This window comes from Catharus ustulatus, chromosome 6 (assembly GCF_009819885.2).
Source record: "Catharus ustulatus isolate bCatUst1 chromosome 6, bCatUst1.pri.v2, whole genome shotgun sequence".
Taxonomy (NCBI): Eukaryota; Metazoa; Chordata; class Aves; order Passeriformes; family Turdidae; genus Catharus; species Catharus ustulatus.
Genome location: NC_046226.1, coordinates 8,994,199 through 9,013,482, shown reverse-complemented (window position 1 = coordinate 9,013,482; position 19,284 = coordinate 8,994,199). Strand labels below are relative to the sequence as shown.

Sequence of the window (19,284 nt, the reverse complement as noted above, 5' to 3'; positions counted from 1 at the left end):
GACTACAACTTATCTATAGGCATGTGCTGTGTCTTCTCTGGCAATGCTCTGATGCCATGGTAACAAACCTGTTTATCTATAAATGCTGAGACTGATGGGCTCAATCTGCCAAAAAAGCACCATATTCCTGTTGTGAAAACTGATTTAAGTTAACCCATTTTAAAGGCAACTTGGACAAAGAAAAGGCAATGAACACATTTTTACTCCTTGGCACTGAGCTGCCCAAGTAATGCAGTTAGCAGCAAGAGGATGGAAGTGTCCTCCAGAAAGTGCATTTGTTAAAAGCCTCTGGCTATAGACCAACTACTGAATTAATTTATGAATTAATGGCTTTCTGCTGCTTTGCTTTACCTTCTTGATCTGTAAGAAGATACCAGTCTAAAGAGGAAAGTACCATGTCATTACTGAAATGAAAACACTACGACAATTTTGCCTCTCAAATGAGACAAAGAGCCCCAAAGCACTCTTGGAATCCTGCACGGAGGCACCAGGCAATAGCATATCCATTATTTATTCCCATCATCACTCAGAACAGGTATATGCTGCTACTGGAGGAAAAATAATGAACAATTCCATTAATTCCTACTGCTGCCCAGCCCTCTTCCAGAAGCAGGGTGTTTCAAAATAAACACCTGCTTAATGATCAGCTATGAAGATGAACCCCCTGTATTTTGAGCTACCTTGTAATGAAGAGGGAAAGCCCCTACACTTCTCTCTGCAGAGCTTGCTTCCAGTAGTCACCAGGAACATGGAACAGATCATTGTTAATAACAGGTGCCACAATGATCTATTTTTAAGTGGTGGAACGAGACACAGGCAGATCATGAGACAGGAAAGATTAAGAACAGGAGAAAATAAAAGCTGGAAGTATACAGCGAAAGGTTAAAAACATGAGCAAGAAAAGGAAATTATCTTCAGAGTCTTCTATCACATCCTGTGCTGCAGCACCTGAGCAAAGTCGGAAATGTTTGCGTAGCAGAGAGCGCAGAGGTTAGGAGATGTTATTATTTCCAAACCCTTTTGTTGGCTTTGATAGAAGAACTATGGGTTTGTGTTCAAAATTAAGAAAATCCAAGTGTGCTTCATTAAAGCATGTGCTCACTCTGCATTCTCTTATGCTAACAATTAAATAACTCTGACCTATGTCAATACCACTGGAATCCAGATCTGGTGGCAGAAATGCTTCTGCTGTACCTACCTGCCAACTACATGCACCTGGGTGAATTTTCACTTCAAAGCAATTTGCCAACTAACATACATACAAAATATTAACAAATAAACCCATTTTATTCAATAACCAGAAACAGTGGTTTAATTACTAGAAAACTTTAAAAAAAGAAAAATAAGCAGAGAATCAAACCTCCACATTACAATCATTCCTGAGAAACACAGTGGGATTTATCAGCTCAAATAAACACACTTAGTGTTTAGATGCACCGCTCTGGGCAGACCTGAATGTCACTGATGCAGCTTACCAGCTATGTTACAAGAAGACATCAACCCCCAAACTGGACAAGGGAGCAGCTACAAACACTTACGAGCTACTGAGAAGTTATTTAAAGGTGATTCCCGCTGGTCAACATCCTGTGGCCGTTCCTTGTAGCCGATGAAGGTGCCATCATTCTTCAAAAGAAAATACCGCGGCCTCCATGTTTTGATATATTCTCCTGGAAAGAGAGGATGGGCAAAGGGAAACAACATCAGGAAACACCCCAAAATACTGACACACCAATAATTTCTGTTAATATTGGAACTATATGTCATCCTGACAGCAGCAGTTTAAAGAACACTCAGTTCAGTCTGATACAAACAGTGGAAAAATACAGGCACTGAGTCACATACTGATAGCGATGTTAGTCCCCATAAAAATGGGACTTCATGAAAGGTAAACAGCTATGTTTTGTTCTTCCATCTACTTTGATTTCCATTCAAATTCTACAACATCTGCCTTAAATGCATTTTAAATTTTAAAAAAATCAGAGCAGATGTCCTATGTATTATTTTTGCTATTGTCATTTTTCATACTGACAAGTGGAGAAATTTTTTTCATTTACATTTTGCAGCGCAAGTATTTTAAACAACAATGGGTAATTTACTAATTAGTCAACTGCTTTATCAAACCAACAGTCACTTTCAGACCATAAGAAGATAATTCTCTGCTTATGTTACATAACATCACTCACTTCTCTCACAACATCTCAAGCATGAAACACAAGATGATATATCACAATACAAAGGGGAAAACACTGGATGATGTATAGCCACCACAAAGTAGAAAACAAACATCTACTCTGAAGGATACGCCACCTTTCTTTGTCTGAGGAAACACCCATTGCTCACACCATGCTACTGCTCATCTGAGTAACCTGCACAGGTGATACTTGTGTAAGGTGCTACAGCCACATGCAAAATGTTCAGCAGTAGAATAAGAAGAAAAGAGTTAACCAAAACCTCAGTTATTTACTGGATTTATTGTGCTGGTCTTCAGGGAAGAAAGACAGAAGTCCCATCAACGGCTCTTCTGGATGACTGTCAGTATGCCTAAGTTTTTTGCTTATTCACCAGATCATTGTTTTCTGAGTCAGTCTCTCAAGAACCTCAAACAGCTTTTCACGGTGCCAAGCTGCCCCTCTAGTCCTACAAGGTCCTGCAGTAACGTTTCTACTCAACTGAGTCACAAAAATCTCATTCAAGAATTCTGAACACAGTACTGGCCACACTTTTCCAATTCTGCTCAACCCAACAACTGATTTAAAAATTTTAAAAGCAAATGGTCAACTACAAAGCACCCACAGCCATGCATGAACCATACCCTCCTCCCTTCTGTATGGTTTCTCACTGGTTTAACACTGGGGAGAAGATAAGGGAGCACACTAGGAGCTGCACTCCCTTCCAGCCTGTCACAGCAGGACCATGCCTGTGTACCCTGTAATGCTACTCTGCAGTGGCTGGTGGCCAGTGCCCACAGGTTCACCTGCTGGCAAGCTCTTCAAACAACCAAGAACAGAGAGAGGAGAAGGCTCACCAGATTTATTGGCTCTGGCAACCCTCTGCTGCTCTCCTGTTCTCCCAGGCTCCTCTCATACTCTCCTGCTGCTCAGCTTTCCTCTGCTGGTGATTTCTCTCCCAGCAAAGTGCACCCTGCCCCAGGAACTCCCTTGCAGCTGCTTTGTCTCCTTCCTCTCCCCACAGACCTCCTCTCCGTCTGTGGTGCAGTTTCAACCTGCTTCGGGCAGCAGCTGTGCCACTTCTCAGTTCACACTCATCCTTCTCCCTCCGGCACACAGAAGCAGAAGCAATCCCAACGCCCACACAACACAGACATGGGTGGGCACAGCCCCCACCAGCTGCTTTCACCTCTTTAGTCCTCACTGGGATTTCAATTTTCTAATCTAAAGCAAAAAACTAAGAGCTACTGAACTGTTAGCGGGAGTCACACAGGGCCACCTTTGCAGTGGCCATGTCTGCAGAAAATATCCATTTGAACTGATGAAACTGAGCTACGGGGCAAGAAAGAGGAGAGGAAAAGGAGCACAAACCTTCTCATTGTTTCTTTTAGAGATGGCTGTTACTGCTGAAAGTATTACACCAATCTATAAGGCATTTACGAAAGTGTCATCATCACTCCAGGAATTTCAGAAGAACTCATCTGTCATGATTTAACATTTATAGGCAAGGAGGTAAATGTAGAAGGTTTTGTTGTCATCATCTTTTTAATTCTGACCTTAATTAAATGCTGAAAACTTTCTGGGATCAGCAGGAGATTATGAAGCCTTTCACATTTAAATTATCAGTCCAACTCGGCCCAGATCAGTGAGATTACTCCAATCTCATTACTATTACACCACAGATGTGACTACAGGGATGAGAAGATTCGTGGCACGCTCAGCCCAGCTCCTGAGTAGAGATTTGCCAGGTAAGCAGGCGGGGGAGGCAGCTGCCCAGACTATCAGGATTTTGGAATATGTTGTTACCTACCTGACTTGTTGGTATTTTCTTCTCTTGCATAAAGCACACCCAGGAGACCTAATGACCACCACATACCCCTTATCCTATCTGCACTTAGGACTAAATCCAGATTGGATGGGACAAAAAATATCTGAACACAAACAAGACTGAGAGTTTCTACTTCCCTTACTCCCTAATTTATGCTGCACATCTTCGCCACTGGCATTTACAGAGGGGACAATTAATTTTTTGCAGATTCTGAAATTATTATCTGGTTATTTGCAGTGAAGTATACATAATTTTAACAGAATTACACTGTACTGTCACAGGAGACTTTCTCTGAGATTAGATGCTTATGTTTGGCTCTCATACTTTCTTACAGCTTTATCCCACCGATCTGCTTCTCTGTTAGAAACACATCCTCTAACAGGATTAATCACACAGTCTTTAAAATGGTGCATTCCATACATATATAACATCCTCCTCCACACTCACTGCTTCTGTATGAAAAAGTCAAGGATTTCATTACCACCAGTCTTTCTGCAGGGATCATTCTACTTGGATCTTCCTTTAAGCACTGCTGCAGCTGGTTATGGCTCCTGATTGACCTTTTTAATTTGCAAATAAGTAATACGATTTTATTTAAAATTTTTTCCACATGTCTGGAGCTTAATGAATACCATAATATGGCAATCGAACATATTGATTATTGTTCTTGCCAAGAAGAGTATGAGGCACAGTGCAGGATTTGTGGTACAAATTTTTATTACATAACACACTGAGGTTGTACTTTTGCATCCTGCAAAAAAGTGGCAAGACACTGCCTGGTGTGTGACTTCCCAGAGAGATGATCTCCAAGTTTATTTTTATTCAAGCCTGAGCAAGCTATCATTCTTCTTCAGAATCTCAGACACACAGATTCACCAACAGTCATCAAAAAGATGTACAAAGTTCATATTCTTAAGAAACAAGTTTATATTTTTATGATTAGCTAAAAGACTATAAATGGCCTACAGCCCAAGAGCACACCATCAAAAGGTGACAGCAAATCTGAGTACTGGAGGCAAAAAACGAGTTTGTCAATACAGACAAAAAAAAAATTATGTGGAACTGCTGGGACAAAGCTGTCTGAAAAACATCAACACCTTTTCCTTCCTCCAATATACTCAGCAAGCTGTCATGCCTCAAGAGTGAACTGAGCTGTTTCAATTTTTGCCCTGTGTTCTTTGTTCCTGTTGTGGTTTTGTTTTTAAGAATCACAAGAAGAAGTTACTTGAAGTCACTAATATTAGCAGTTGTGTAGTCACACTAGAAAGAATTGTACCGAGTACAGTAAATGCAAGCATGTGTGGCAAATTCTATCAGACAACACTAAAAAAAAATAATGATCCACCATGGAAAAGTGAACAATTTACAAAGCAAAACATTTTTTCCTCTGTGATTCATTGCTTGTGTAATGCCCTGGCAGAGCCTTCTTTGTTTTCAGTAACAGAATGCTAACACTGCAGAGACAGGAAAGCAAAAGCATGGGTTATAAATCCTACATATAAAATCCTGGAACCAAACAGACTCTTCTGTAGCTTGCTAGCTTTATTATTTAAAATCTTTATGTACCATTCTGTTTACTCCAAGCAATTTCCAAATTGCAAAGATTCCCAAACTGTATATATCTGGAAACATACACAAAGATTGTTATAGACTGATTTCCCTTTATTGCCTTGTGTCTGCCCCCACACACTGCACATTAAAATACTTAACACACACTCAGAATGTAAATCCATCTCATGCCAGAAAAGCTTTTTCGCTGTAACACATACTGCAAAGCACACTTATGCCTGAATATTTCAGAAAAACTTAAACACAAAACTCCTTTGGTTCATGAAAAGTTAATTCTACTGAGGATTTACAATAATGCAGGGTTAGATTATTTTCCTCTCCTCCCCACAACAGCATCTCACCGAATCTGGAGCTGTCTACCACTGATAGAGTGTCTAACATCAGAAACAGCTGCCACTCCCTGGGAAGCTCACGGGGTAAGTGGAGAATAATGAGCAGCAAGCACCAGCAGAACAAAAGAAAATCCATCTTTATTTACCAACTGCTGCATGCTTGTTGCTGCATCAAGCTCATTCAAAGCCAACACCACACCCTTTAATTCAGAACAGACTATATTTAAGAAGCCTCTGCTTTTGTTTTAATCAACTCATACATACCAATGGTTTGAAAAAAAAAAAATTCATTAGGTTAACCAAGTCAGCATCCAATGCTACCCTTGGTATTTACAAAAGCACCCGACCGACTATTAACTTTCTTATGGCCCAAAGTAACCAAGTAACAAGCCCAGGAGCACTGACTGAAAACAAAGTCTCAGTTATATGAAATGCACTCAAGTGGCTACCACAAATCTACCAATAAATAATGCATTAAACTTTCTGCTCTGAGCATCACAAGTAGCACCTTTAATTGCATTTAAGCATAACACTAAAAAAAAAAATGAGAGCTTTTGAGTTATGCAAGCCTTCTCTACATTCCCACACGCTCTGATGATGCACGGCACTCCCCGCCTGTACAGCCCCAGTTCCTGTCCGAGGGAACACGAAAGTTATGCCAATCCAGCGCTAATGTGCCACCCATCAAAGGCCCAGTGACTCATTTCTGAGCCTCAATGGCCATGAGAAGTGGTCTGCATCCTGCCGGCCTAATAAGGGCTCGCAAAACAGATGCCAATTTCCTTAAAGACGTGAAGCTTTCAGGAGCTGCCATCTCCTTCGTGCTGAGCTGGATGGGGATTTACAGTTAATTCTTACTGCTTGAGTAAATTGAGTAAGTGTCCACTCGCTTCAAAACCAGCTGAAATCAAAACAGATTTGGAAAAAGAAAGCAGGATTTGAAAACTTGCCTTAGCATTTCTAAAGCACTCAGAAGCGAACTCTTTCCAAGTGCAGAGAGCTAATTCTGGATCTTAACGACCTGACACCAAACAATTAAGTCTAGGGTGACCCGAAAGAAAACTCTCAGCTCAAATATGTTTTATTTTTTATAAAAATAGCTGCACAGACACCCACCAGGCTGGTGCACCACTCTTCACTCCCTTTAGCAAACTGTCAGAACAAGATATTTAAGCACAGTAGATTTTCGGTAGCTTGGGGAAATCAAAAAGAAAGGGGGAAAAAAGAGGTTATGTTAATGTCTTTCCCAACACGCCGGCGGAGAGAGGAGGACCTCTGGTTTGTCTGCCTATTCAGAGGCGCAGCGAAGGGGCCGGTTCTTTGATGGTTTTTTTGGGCCCCTCTCTGGATGCCTCCTCGGCCACGGCCTCCAGCGTACAGCTGCAGAGGCGCTCCCTGTGCCTGGAATCTCAATGAGGTGGCTGGGCCTGCCGACAGGGCTGCTCCCCGCCGGGGAGGTCACCCGCAGCTCACAGCCCCTGCACCGGGCCAGGGCTGTGCGAACAGCTCGGCTCCTCCGTGCATGGCTCGGCTCCTCCGTGCAGCGCCAGCACTGCATGAGCAACCCGGCTCCTCCGTGCAGGGCCAGTGCTGCATGCACAGCTCGGCTCCTCCGTGCATGGCCAGCGCTGCATGAGCAACCCGGCTCCTCAGTGCAGGGCCAGTGCTACACAGCCCGGCTCCTCCGTGCATGGCCAGCACTGCATGAACAGCCCGGCTCCTCCGTGCATGGCTCGGCTCCTCTCTGCAGGGCCAGCACTGCATGCACAGCTCGGCTCCTCCGTGCATGGCTCGGCTCCTCCGTGCAGGGCCAGTGCTGCATGCACAGCTCGGCTCCTCCGTGCAGGGCCAGTGCTGCATGCACAGCTCGGCTCCTCCGTGCATGGCCAGTGCTGCAGGCACAGCTCAGCTCCTCCGACCAGGGCCAGTGCTGCATGCACAGCTCGGCTCCTCCGTGCATGGCTCGGCTCCTCTCTGCAGGGCCAGCGCTGCATGCACAGCTCGGCTCCTCCGTGCATGGCTCGGCTCCTCCGTGCAGGGCCAGCACTGCATGCACAGTTTGGCTCCTCTCTGCAGGGCCAGCGCTGCATGCACAGATCGGCTCCTCCGTGCCTGGCAGGGCCCTAACGTGGGGTCCCGCAGTCCCAAGGGCTGATGCAGGGCACAAGTGAGTTCCCCACTTTCTTCCCCCGCGGGCACTGTGGCTGTGGGGTGCATGGCTGTGACTGACGTGACTGCCAACAGGTTCAGGAGAAGTGCTGCCTCCTCCTCCTTGGTTTCAGCTTTTCTAAACCTTCTGCCGTTTCTCAAGCTCAGGGGAAGCTGCAATACAGGGCACCTGCTCCATTATCATATCTCGGGGGAATATGGGGAGGGAGGGAGGTGGGCACCAGAGGTGGGGCAAAGGGTGATGGATGAGCCGTCTGGCCTTCGAGTGACAAAGGGAGCTGTGGAAGGACAACTCTGGTCACCTGGCACCGCACATCTGCAAATTAACTTAGAAAGTAGCACATAGCCTTGGCTTAGGGCTTCCCACAAAGCAATGTAGAAAAGTAAACGCTGCCCCTGTCTTTAGTTACACAACAGCACAGGTGGGAACACCTAAGGAAGGCAACGGGTGCTCTGATTCACAAAGCTGGCCATGGGAGAGATGAGAAGCCAGATTAGAGAGAAAGAAAAACAGATTCTCACCCAATACTTTCTCTGTGCAGGGAACGGACAACTACCACGTTCTCAGATTCTATCTCTGCCAAGGGGTTTGAGATCACCAGCCAACACCATCACTGCAGAAGATGACACCTCTGTATTTTTTACCACTATACTTCAACTGTATAGTTATGTAAAACTGAAACATGGAGGTTTATATTATTTTTTTTTGCTGAATTTCACTTTAGAAGGTCAAAAATGTTGCCATATTGCTTACAGCAATCAATTTAAGCAATACCAGATATTCCCAAAGGAGCAAAAGAGAATTAATCAGCATGTAAAAAACTCCTTACTCCTACCTTTGGCACAGCTTAGTCAGGCTAGTCCTAACCTACAGCTGTCTCCAGTGGGAGAAGATGTAAATGAAATTTCATTAAAAACAGCAGTTTTAAGGATAGCTACATAAATTACAGGAAAATATAAAGTGATTTCTTAAGCTATACTGAAAACAATCTCAGAGTGAATTGCATCTTTACTACCTCATGGCGCGAACAAAAGGACCTAAAACTACTGAGGTGTCCAACATGATTAGAGAAACCTTTTCTGCAATAAACTTGCAAGCATCTACAAGATTTTAACAAAATAAAATATTCCTGTAAGAGAAAGTGCTATCGTGTATTTCTCTGCTTTTGACAGATGCCCAACTCTCTCCCATTTTTATAAATAAATAAAAATGACAGAGGAGGTGTCAGATTCACTGAACTGAATTAAGCATACTTAGAACAATTATTTCTCCCCAAGTAATTTTTACCTTGACACTATGATGGAAAATAGCACAAGCAGCTAACAAGGCACTTAAGCTAATAAGCCTCTGCAAGTTTTTAAATATCTTCCCTTAGAGGAAGGAGGTAGCTACAACTATTCCTCAAGCTCAATCTGAATATGGTATTCAACATCTCTGCAAATCAAGCTCTTAAATACACCCCAGGTACTTGTAAAAACAGTATGACTTAGTCCTCCAAAGATTTTATGTCTACTACAACAAATACAAAGAAAAATAAAAACTAAACCAGAAACACCAAACACACTACACCCTGGTGTATTTGAACAAGGATGAGCTTTTCTAGACAGGATCTGAAAGTTGATTCAATTATTTTACCTTTTCACCTAAGGATCCTTAGGTATGACTCTTGTGCTTATCTGAACATATGCCTGATTTGAATATCACAAACCCAGTTTTGTTCTTCAGTAAATCCCATCTAGAGACTGGCAGTGTCTGAGGGGACAAAGCAAAAAACACACAAACCAAAGCTCTTCCAGAACAAATTAAGACTGAAATCACAGTTTTAAAATTCATATTCCTCAAGCGACCTAAACATAGAGGATGTTCAGGAAAATCATCATTAATTGACTAAAAATTATTTTAGATCCGTCAATCAGCCCCATTAAAAAAAGATTAGGCAAGAGTGATTTTTATGATGCATTTATTTGCTTTATGAACATGAAACCTGGAAAGTACTCAGCAGAGGTTCCTCATTAAAATCCCAAAGTTGGTGAGGTTGAGAGATGACCTGGTAGGTTGGGGGGTAGGAGCCCACAGGAAAGCAAGAGCAGAGGAGGGAAAAAGCAGCACACAGCCGCGAAGGAAACAAAACATCCACACTGAGGATGTTTTCATCCACCACTCCTTGAGTCCCCAGCTTGCTCTTCTAGGCTCCCATTGCCACATCATTGTGTCATTCACAAAGTGAATCAAAACCTCAGGGAATTGTAAAGAAACGGAGAAAAAAAAAGGCTAAAGGACCTTAGGGGAGATTTATTGAAACAGCAGCATTTCTAAAATATACATGAACCAACTTCAGAGACAGTTTGAAGAGGGGGAAAAAAGCTTTGTAAAAACTAAGCTGCAGAACATGGATTTTAATAAATAAGCAATTTACGGAAAAGAAAGAAACTAACACATTGTATTGTTATCCTTTAGCTTCTGGGTTTGAGTCCTAATTTTCAACATAAGATGTCTTTGGTCATTTACAATAAAAACTCTACCAGTAATTGTGTGATCATGCTGTGCATCAGGAAATTTCTTAAAAGTGCCAAGAAAATAAAATCAATGTAGAATTTTAAATATGTTTATACAAACTGATAAATATTTTGTAGAAAGATGAATGAAAGCTAAGTTAAGCAAACATTTCAATGGAAAAATTAAGAAGAAACATTGAAATGAGGTGGTGTCCTAACAGGGCTGGGGCTAATTTGGATTTCCCTTCTTCACTTTGTCACTAGCAAGTCAACAAAATCCTGGAGGAGCACAAGGAGACCATGTTACTTCTAATAAAAAGTTTCATTTATCTTGAGGCATTTAATGGCCATCAATGGAAAAATTAGGAGCACTTCCCAGAAAGCAAGTCCTAATATTTGTTATCATGGCAACCTCCTGGTTACGCCTCCAAATTTAGTATTCCACAGATAAGTTTTACTGAGTCACTACCCCAAACTCAGCAATGAAAATCTCCTTCAGATAACAGGAGTGCTGCCTCACTTCAGAGGAATTTTGCAAAGTAACTTAATTGCATGCTGAGAATTTATTAAAGCAACTTCACCACTGGGTAGCTCAAAAGCAGAACAGGCACCGCAGCTCTGGTGCTAAGCCTAGCTGAGTAACACAGGAATAAGAAACTCTGCCAAGGATTTCTGTGCCTTGGACTAAGGTGTATCATCACTGTAAAGCAGAGCACAATCCACACTGCTGCCTTAACAGGGTCACAAGCTCAGACACACTATTACAACTCATTTATTTTTATAATAGACAGTTAAAAATGTTGAGTCTTAAGATAATCAAACAGCAAAATTCCTGTTGGATTTCAGCAGTACCACAATTCAGCTCTGTGACATTGAAACATGCCTAAAATACAACTAAAAACACATACATATAATCAAAACTATTTTTAACCCCAAAGTCATCTATTATATTAAGTTCATTATACTTCTCCATAACAGCTCCAAGCTCCAGGAGAGATGCATTTCAGTTACGTGAAGATCTGTTTCTTATACAAGGATGAAAGAAATACAGCCCAACCTGAAAAAAGACCAAATAGAGTCCCACCTACCTTGACACTGCTACCAAAAATAAATTTCCTTGTTGCCAACAGCATCTTGCTACACTAAGGTCACTTTTCATTTTAAAAACAGCATTAAAAATGAACAGTATATCCCACATAGATATGGGAAACAGGTGGACACAGAAGACGAGAACTTGAATTACAGTTTTGAGTCTGTGGTGCCTCTTACTTTTGGGAAAACATAGCAAAAATGTCAATCTTTTCTATTCAAACTGCTCCTATATGCAACGAAAAAACCAAACATCACCCCCAGCCTGCCCTAAACTTGGAGCACTTTCTGTGGGCATCAAATCTGGCACTTGCCTCACTGGATCTTCTGAGGTCAGGGACTGCTGCATCAGCCCCACCTTTCCTCCACACCTGGTTTTCCAAGCACAGCACATCACACAACTGCTCCTCACCACACACATTCCTTCATCCACCCGAATCCTTAAAGCCCCATCCTACAACTGAGCACAGTCCACTCTCTGTAGTTCTGTCTTCCCACTCTCACGAGGCTGTCCTCAAAGAACAGAAGCAAAACAAACTCCAAAACACATCCCTTGCGTAACCACATTACAGCTACCCATCAGGTGTGGAACTTGCAACAACTACAACAGTTGTCCAGGAAAGCCAGATTGCCACATTTTGAGAACACCAGAAAACCATAAATAAAGCTTTAAACTCAAATGACAGCTTTCTGCTTTTTCTTGCTTATATTTTTTTTTTTTTTAAGGACAGAGAAAAAGCCCTACAGGTCACCTGGGGTAAGATTCCTGAAGGCCATCTGGGGCCACGCTCGTGCCTCAGGGACTTCTGGCAAGGAAGGTACAGACACAAGTACAGAAAAGCCTGCGTGCAAGCACTGCTCGATGCTCAGCACACCCTCTGTTTTACAGCATTTCCTGCCACTGCTCCCTGAGCTGATGCTTCCAGCTCAGCTTGCAGCTGCTGGGGGCTCCTCTGCCCCTCCAGGGGTCAAGCCAAGCAAGGACACCTTGCAAACCCCGCTGCGGCTGGCAAGGTGGGAGGGGAGCAAGAGGAGAAAAGAGGGGGCATCATAAAGGCACCTTTGAGAGGCAGAAAACAGTGCTAGATATGAGTTAAGATGGTTACCATTCTGTAGAACTGTAGATGGCTACAATTCTGGCTGAAATAACTGCATCAGAGCAGTGTTGACAAAGGAACAAGCTGGGTCTCTGATAGGCAGAAGGCAAGGGCTGGGAGAAGCAGCAGCCCGAACCTGACACCCACCCCAGGCCATGCCAGTTGTGCCTGTGGCCACCACCAGTCCTCTCCTGCTCTTGTCCCAGCACCAATGCAGGCAGCTGGAAGTGCAGGTTGTGCCCAGTCTGTCAGGACAGTATGCCCCCCACTCAGGACCTCGCTGGTGACATGCAGTCAAATCCAGCAAGTCGAAATCTCCAAGCTGTATCCTTTAGATACACACAGGTGTGTTCCACAGAGCTAACATGGAGCCTGGCTGTGAGCACAGGATCCTGCACTGACCCTGCTCCTTCACAGGCCCAGCCAACACTCACAGGAAAATCTTCCAATGCCACACTGGTCACCAAGACTGTACCACCCTCTGGTCTGGGGAAGCTGTAAGGTTTAGATTATTTCCCTATTACTGTTTTTGCACATTTATTTCCCCATCCCCTGTGAGAAAGCCTTTTTAACTTCAGGATTACAGTCTGAGTATCAAACTAAGAGACAAAAATGTTTCCAAAAAGCAGTCACAGAACACTTACAATTTTCATTTATCCACAGCATACTAAATGAACCTTGGTTGTGGGCAGACTTATTGCAAATTATGGTTTTCTAAATGAAGACACATTTGGCTATAGAAATTGAACAGTACAGGTAACACCCTCTTTTTAAAAAAAGAGAAAAAAAGAAAAAAAGAGAGAACAAAGGACCCAAATGAAAATTACTGTCCTGGTATTTTATTTGGTGGTAAAATTGTAGCTCAACTACAAGATTAACTAAGCACAAGTCCATTACTGGGTCGCTATCACTGGTTTGAGAAAATGTTTTTCTATACACTTTTCTTCCCCTTATCAGAGAATCCAAATTTCCTAGTTTAATCATTTTCCCAATTTCAAAAGAAATTGAAGCCTTTTCAAGTAATTAAGACATCTAGTTATTTAATCACAGATGCAGTACAAGGGTAAAATGGCTCTGAAAAATGAATCCTTTATGATAAAGTTTCCCAATGAACATTAAATCAACAAGTTCCAAATTTCATGTATAAAATCTGATAGGAAGTGCTGCTCTGCAAAACTACCACATGCTCCTTCCTGTCCTTACTGAAAATGCAGTCTAAATTGCTGCATTTTATTATATTTATAAAGAAATATATCCAATATTAACAGGAGTTCTACGAAAAATTCTTGATCGCCTGCAAAGATTGTTGTAGTTAACCCAAAGATAAAATTTACAGTAATTCACCATACAGAAATCAACTGCTCTGCAGATATGCATACAAGCAGGTTCTCATTTCATGCAGCAGTTGGAATTTCTACCAAATTTTGGGTGGTGGCAATTAAACAGCTTCATTTGCAGTCCTCTATTCTTTGCACCTAATTCATGAGAGCACACAGGATGGAGAAAAAGGTGGTTATGGCATTTCATTAGCTATGCTTTCATGTCTTAATCCTTAAAAAGGAAACAGTCAACAGTAAGCTGGAAGAAGGATGATGATGAAAAAAAGCGAAAAAGACAGGGGTGAGGGAAATAAAAGGAATTTTTTAAAAATTGAATTTAGGATTATAAACATCAATGCCTTTTAGAAAGAGATCCATCCACATTCCCCCTTTCTTTGTACTGAAGTTCAATAACATTCTCTCCAAGTTACCAATTTTGAGAAAATCACTGGATAAACACTTGTGTTAACCCAGCTACATGGCTCAGTGCCAAATGTAATGCCAAACTTCCCAGTTGCAAAACGAGCTGTTTTTACACACCAAAGTAACCACGCAGCAGGCCTGCCGAGCCTGAAGACAGCTGACAGAGATGACTGTTGCTGTCCCCCCATTGCACCGACATCCATCCAAATACCAACATCTGCTGTGCTACAATTTACTTTTTACACAACATTTAGCAAAACAGTGCCTCTGACTGCAACATCATTAAGGAAGTAACAACAAATAAATCGCAAAGTCCCATCAGACAATTGTAAAATTAAAGCATAGTTTGCCTTGCATACACTGAGCTTTAGCTCAGACGTGTTGGACTTCAGAAATAATAAGCATTAGAAAGCGTTTTCTTTTATTAAACACAGAACACAAAATTCTGTACACCATGACAAGTGTAATCCATCATTACAGTGTAAATTGCAGTTTTGAAGACATTGACTTGACTCCATCGGCAGAGAAGCAGATGCCTGCGAGGCAGCACAGCCTGCCCGGGACCATCGCAGCAGCCCAGACTGCTAACAGGATTACACCGTGCCTGGGAGTGTAAGCTCTAAATTCAGGGCCTGCTCCTTCCCAAACACTCAGAGCATGTATTTGTACTTGCAAAGTAAGGAATTAACATTCCTAGAAACTCGAGTGCCCTTTGCTTTAAAAGCAGGACTGAGCAGGGGGGCCAAGGCAATCGGACACCACGGCACAGAGGGGAGGTGGGAGCTGGTGTGAGCCCTGTTACAAATTCACAGCGTGGAGGTTCAAATCAGGATTTTGGCTCCTGAGTGCAAGCCAGGTCTGGTGAGTGGTTCCACTGTACTGCCCAACACAGTTCACGCCACATGATCGATGTCCTCCAATCAGTTCTCCTTCAATCCTTCACACTTGCATCACTCGGGGTGCAAGTCAAAATGGGGCTGCACTGCCACTCTGACACTGCCACATGGCTCAGGCTTTTATTGGCACACAAGCAAAAGAGAAGGAAGAACAAAGAATTTTAATCTTTAAAATTGCGACCAATTTTCAAAATCAACTCTTTCTTCCTTCTGTCCTGCAGCAATTATATGAATGCAAAAATAAGAAAAAAACCCTCAAAACCTCACTTTCTTTTGAAAAGCAGATACTGAAATGAAAAATTTCATTAAAAAACACCTTGAATTTTATTAGGTATCAATTAAAGGTTTCCCCTCAATCTTTCTGCTCTATATCACCCTCTAACACATTCAATAAAAAAATGCTTGAGTTACAAAAAGAAACATTTTTTGTCGGAACAATCAGTCCCCCTACATCTCCAGACAACGTGTCTGTCAGGAACAACAACATACCCAGCACTCAGCTCAAGATACAAGAACTTGGCAGCCTGTATTTCAAAGCAGTTTTACCAAAACAATACTATTTCCCTTAAACCTCTATCAGCTTAATAGTGGAAGACAATAATATTTCAGATAACATAGACAGTAAGCATTTTGGTAAATTCAGTGGACATTCTTTATCCAGTCCAAAAATAGTCAATGTCCACAGAAATTTTAATTCATGCTAAATAAAGGCAAGGGGTTAAGGTTTAAATACTTCTGGGGGTTTTGGCTGGTGTTGATCTGTTAGATTATGTATATATGTACACACACACGAATACATATATATATTATATATATATTTGTATGCCCATTGGGGGACACAGGAGAAGCCATGCAAAGCACAGCCTGTGCCCAATCCTCTCCCAGGCAGGGTGTCAGAGGACAGACTCCTCTGGGCTAGCTACTACATGTTTGCACAACACAAGTCAAGGTCCAATTTGGAAACTTATCTGAAGAGTTGCTCTGTGCAAACTTTAAGTTCTGAACCTCCGAGTTCAGAACTGAAACACTATTTGTTTGTCAATTTATCCCCTGGCACGGTTGGCTTTTTGTCAGACAGATGCATGCCACATGCAAGTCATTTCCCAACCTCTCTGCTCCACCTCCCTCCACACACTCTGCACACACTCTGACCCCTCAGCAAATGTTGTAAGAGAGGAGGAAGTGTTTCTGACAGTTTGCATACTCTTCACAACAATTTTATGCCAGTGTACAAATGTTTTCTCCTGCCCTCCAACCCTACTTGTAAGGAAACAAAGCAAAACAAACACCACTTCCCAAACAACTGAATGCCCTAAACCTAGCAGCAGGAAAGGAAAGGGGAGGGAAGGGGTGGAGAGGAAAGGACTGAGAGGATGGATTACACTGAAGCTATTTTTGTCCTGTTCAAGTGGATGGGCAGACACAACTAAATATAGAATTTATTAAGGCAGGTGAACAAGAAAGATGACATGAGCCCCATGTTCCAAGAAGCAAGCAATAAATGAAGTGTACATCTACCTCCTGGCCCAAAGAGCTTCCAAAACCAAACTCATTTGCATGAGCAAGATTCAATTGAACAAATACTCAACTCACCACCCCCTTCCCTTCAGATACGTCACAACGTACATATTAAGCAGATAGGTTTCCTGTCTCTTACCTGCTTGTACTACATATAAACAAGACTATAAATTCACATTAAAATGGAAAGAGCTTCACTCCGTGGTGACTCTGGACAGAAATTCTTTAGAAGAAAGTATGCTTGCATGTACAGCTGGGTAATAAAGCTTTGCTTGAAATCAAACATTAAGGAATGTTATGTTGTCAGTGGCAACCCAAAGGATGTGGTTTCTAAGAAATTTAACCAGTTATGTCAGGGACAATTGCTTTCTTCTGGTCACACTGCAGTCCAGGGTTTGCTCAGAGTAGCTGCTACAGTAATCTGGATTTCGCAAGTGAAAATCCATTCATACGTATTTTTAACTCCTTCCAGGATGTGAGTTAGTCTGTGAAATGTCCTGGGTGGCTGGTGCCAGAAGCACACACTCCATTCAGTAACTGTGAGCAGGCCAGGCTGGAAAACAGACAGCACGACTCACCCAGGCTCTTGGGCTCACAGAGCCTGCAGCCAAGGACCCAAACAATCACAGGACATTAAGGGTTTTCCTTGTCAGTACACAGAAGTGAGCAAGGAAATCTCTCAAGGGAAGACATGGCACCAGACAAGCCATGACTTCGGTGGAAGTCACACTCACATCAGTGCCATAATCTACCACTGGGCTCAAAAAACAGAAAGCTTTTATGTGTAACATTCCCCTTCTTCCATCAGTGCTCCCAGTCACCACAGTATCCAAGAGCCCCACAGCTTGAGCTGCTTTGTCCTCACAACATCCCCATGAAGTAAGGAAGTGCTGTTATCACCACTTTACAGATAGGGAACTGGGGCACAGAGAGAGAAAAATAACCCTGTCCTAGGTGATTGTATAAGGAGGAAGTTTGTGGCAGACCAGGGGAAGACTGGCTTCAATTCTCAGTTCCAGGACAGTACCTGCATGCACCAGAGACCTCTTCAGCTCCTAGATGCTCTGCCTTCAATTTGACTGACCTACCAAGCTCCCCTGGGCCACAAGGAATGGGTAATGGATATGCCTTTTAGCAACAGCATTTTCAGCCCCAGAAAAATGCAAGAGGGTATCAGACATAAGGGTTGTTTGCATTCAGAAGTCCAAACCTGAACAAGGAAAACAATTTCCAAAATAACTATCACTATCCTGGTATTGTGGAAAAAGGAAGGAAGACGTATCAAGTTTTCAAAGCAGAAAATTAAAAACATCCACAGCAGATTCTAAGTATAATTTTAAAATAATTAGTGAAAGTTTATCAGGAAGCTGGTATTAGACATGCATCCTTCAAGAATCTCCCTGTTCTAGAGAGTTTGGGTTATACAGGAACAACAATAAAAAAAAAAGTCCCTTAGGTATGACAGCTATCTCATTTCATACATAGATCCAAACACAGGTCTAACGTAGTTTCGTAAGGAAACCTTGGCTCCAGACTTCACACAATATCGTCTCAGATAAAACAAATTCCAGAGGCTGCACACTGCTCAAGGTTTCCCATTCCTGGCTGAGCCAGGCTTCAACCCTGCCCTCAAAGTCTCTCTTTTCTAAGTGAAACAGTACATCAGATCCAAAATTTACTCTGTCCTTTGGGACTGTAGTTGCAACCATCCGGAGAACCTGTTATGAAATAATCTACAACTCAAGGGCATTCATAAAGTAGCACTTAATGTCAACTGCTTGAGGGTACTATTACCCTGGAACAAACAGCAGAGATCTATCACACTATGGATCACCAAATGGTGACTGCTCATCTCAATGGCCAAAAAATGACAAGACTGCTACTAAACCATCATGAACAGCCCCTGATGAATGACACAGTCACTACACTGACTGGGTCAAAGGAGGAAATTTGTGAGCTGGTGGTAGCTGAGGACACCAGATCAGCCATGGTGAACTTCCAGGTCACCTCTGCTATCCATGGACTATTCTGTCAATTGCTGCTGATAAGCTGGACCTCATGGCCCAGGCCTCGACTTTTACAACAGGCTGTTGCTGTAAACTCCAGCCACCAGTAACAAAATGTGCATCTAAAGCACACCTCCTCTGCCACAGAGTCTGAAGGAGCTGCAGCCAACCAGCTTCTTCTGAAGGCAGCACTATCAGGTACCTAATTCGACATCTATCAGTGACAAAATAGAAGCCCTGCTTGAAGGTGACCGGAAAGAACAGAGCTAGTTCCACCACACATCCTGCTACCCCCAAATTTCTCCCCTTTCTTTTACACCAGTACTATAAAAAAGTGAAGGAGAAAGGCTGGGATGAGGTTAGAAAGAAGTTCT

General features: G+C 42.6%; 1 protein-coding gene across 1 annotated transcript in view; it reads right to left on the bottom strand.

Annotated features, from left to right (window-relative positions):
- AKT1 (AKT serine/threonine kinase 1) overlaps positions 1 to 19,284 on the bottom strand; it is a 76,740-nt gene that overhangs the window by 35,965 nt on the left and 21,491 nt on the right. The window contains exon 3 of the mRNA XM_033061543.2: positions 1,539 to 1,667. Within this exon, the coding sequence (XP_032917434.1) occupies positions 1,539 to 1,667 (129 nt within the window). The remainder of the gene's footprint in view (positions 1 to 1,538; positions 1,668 to 19,284) is intronic.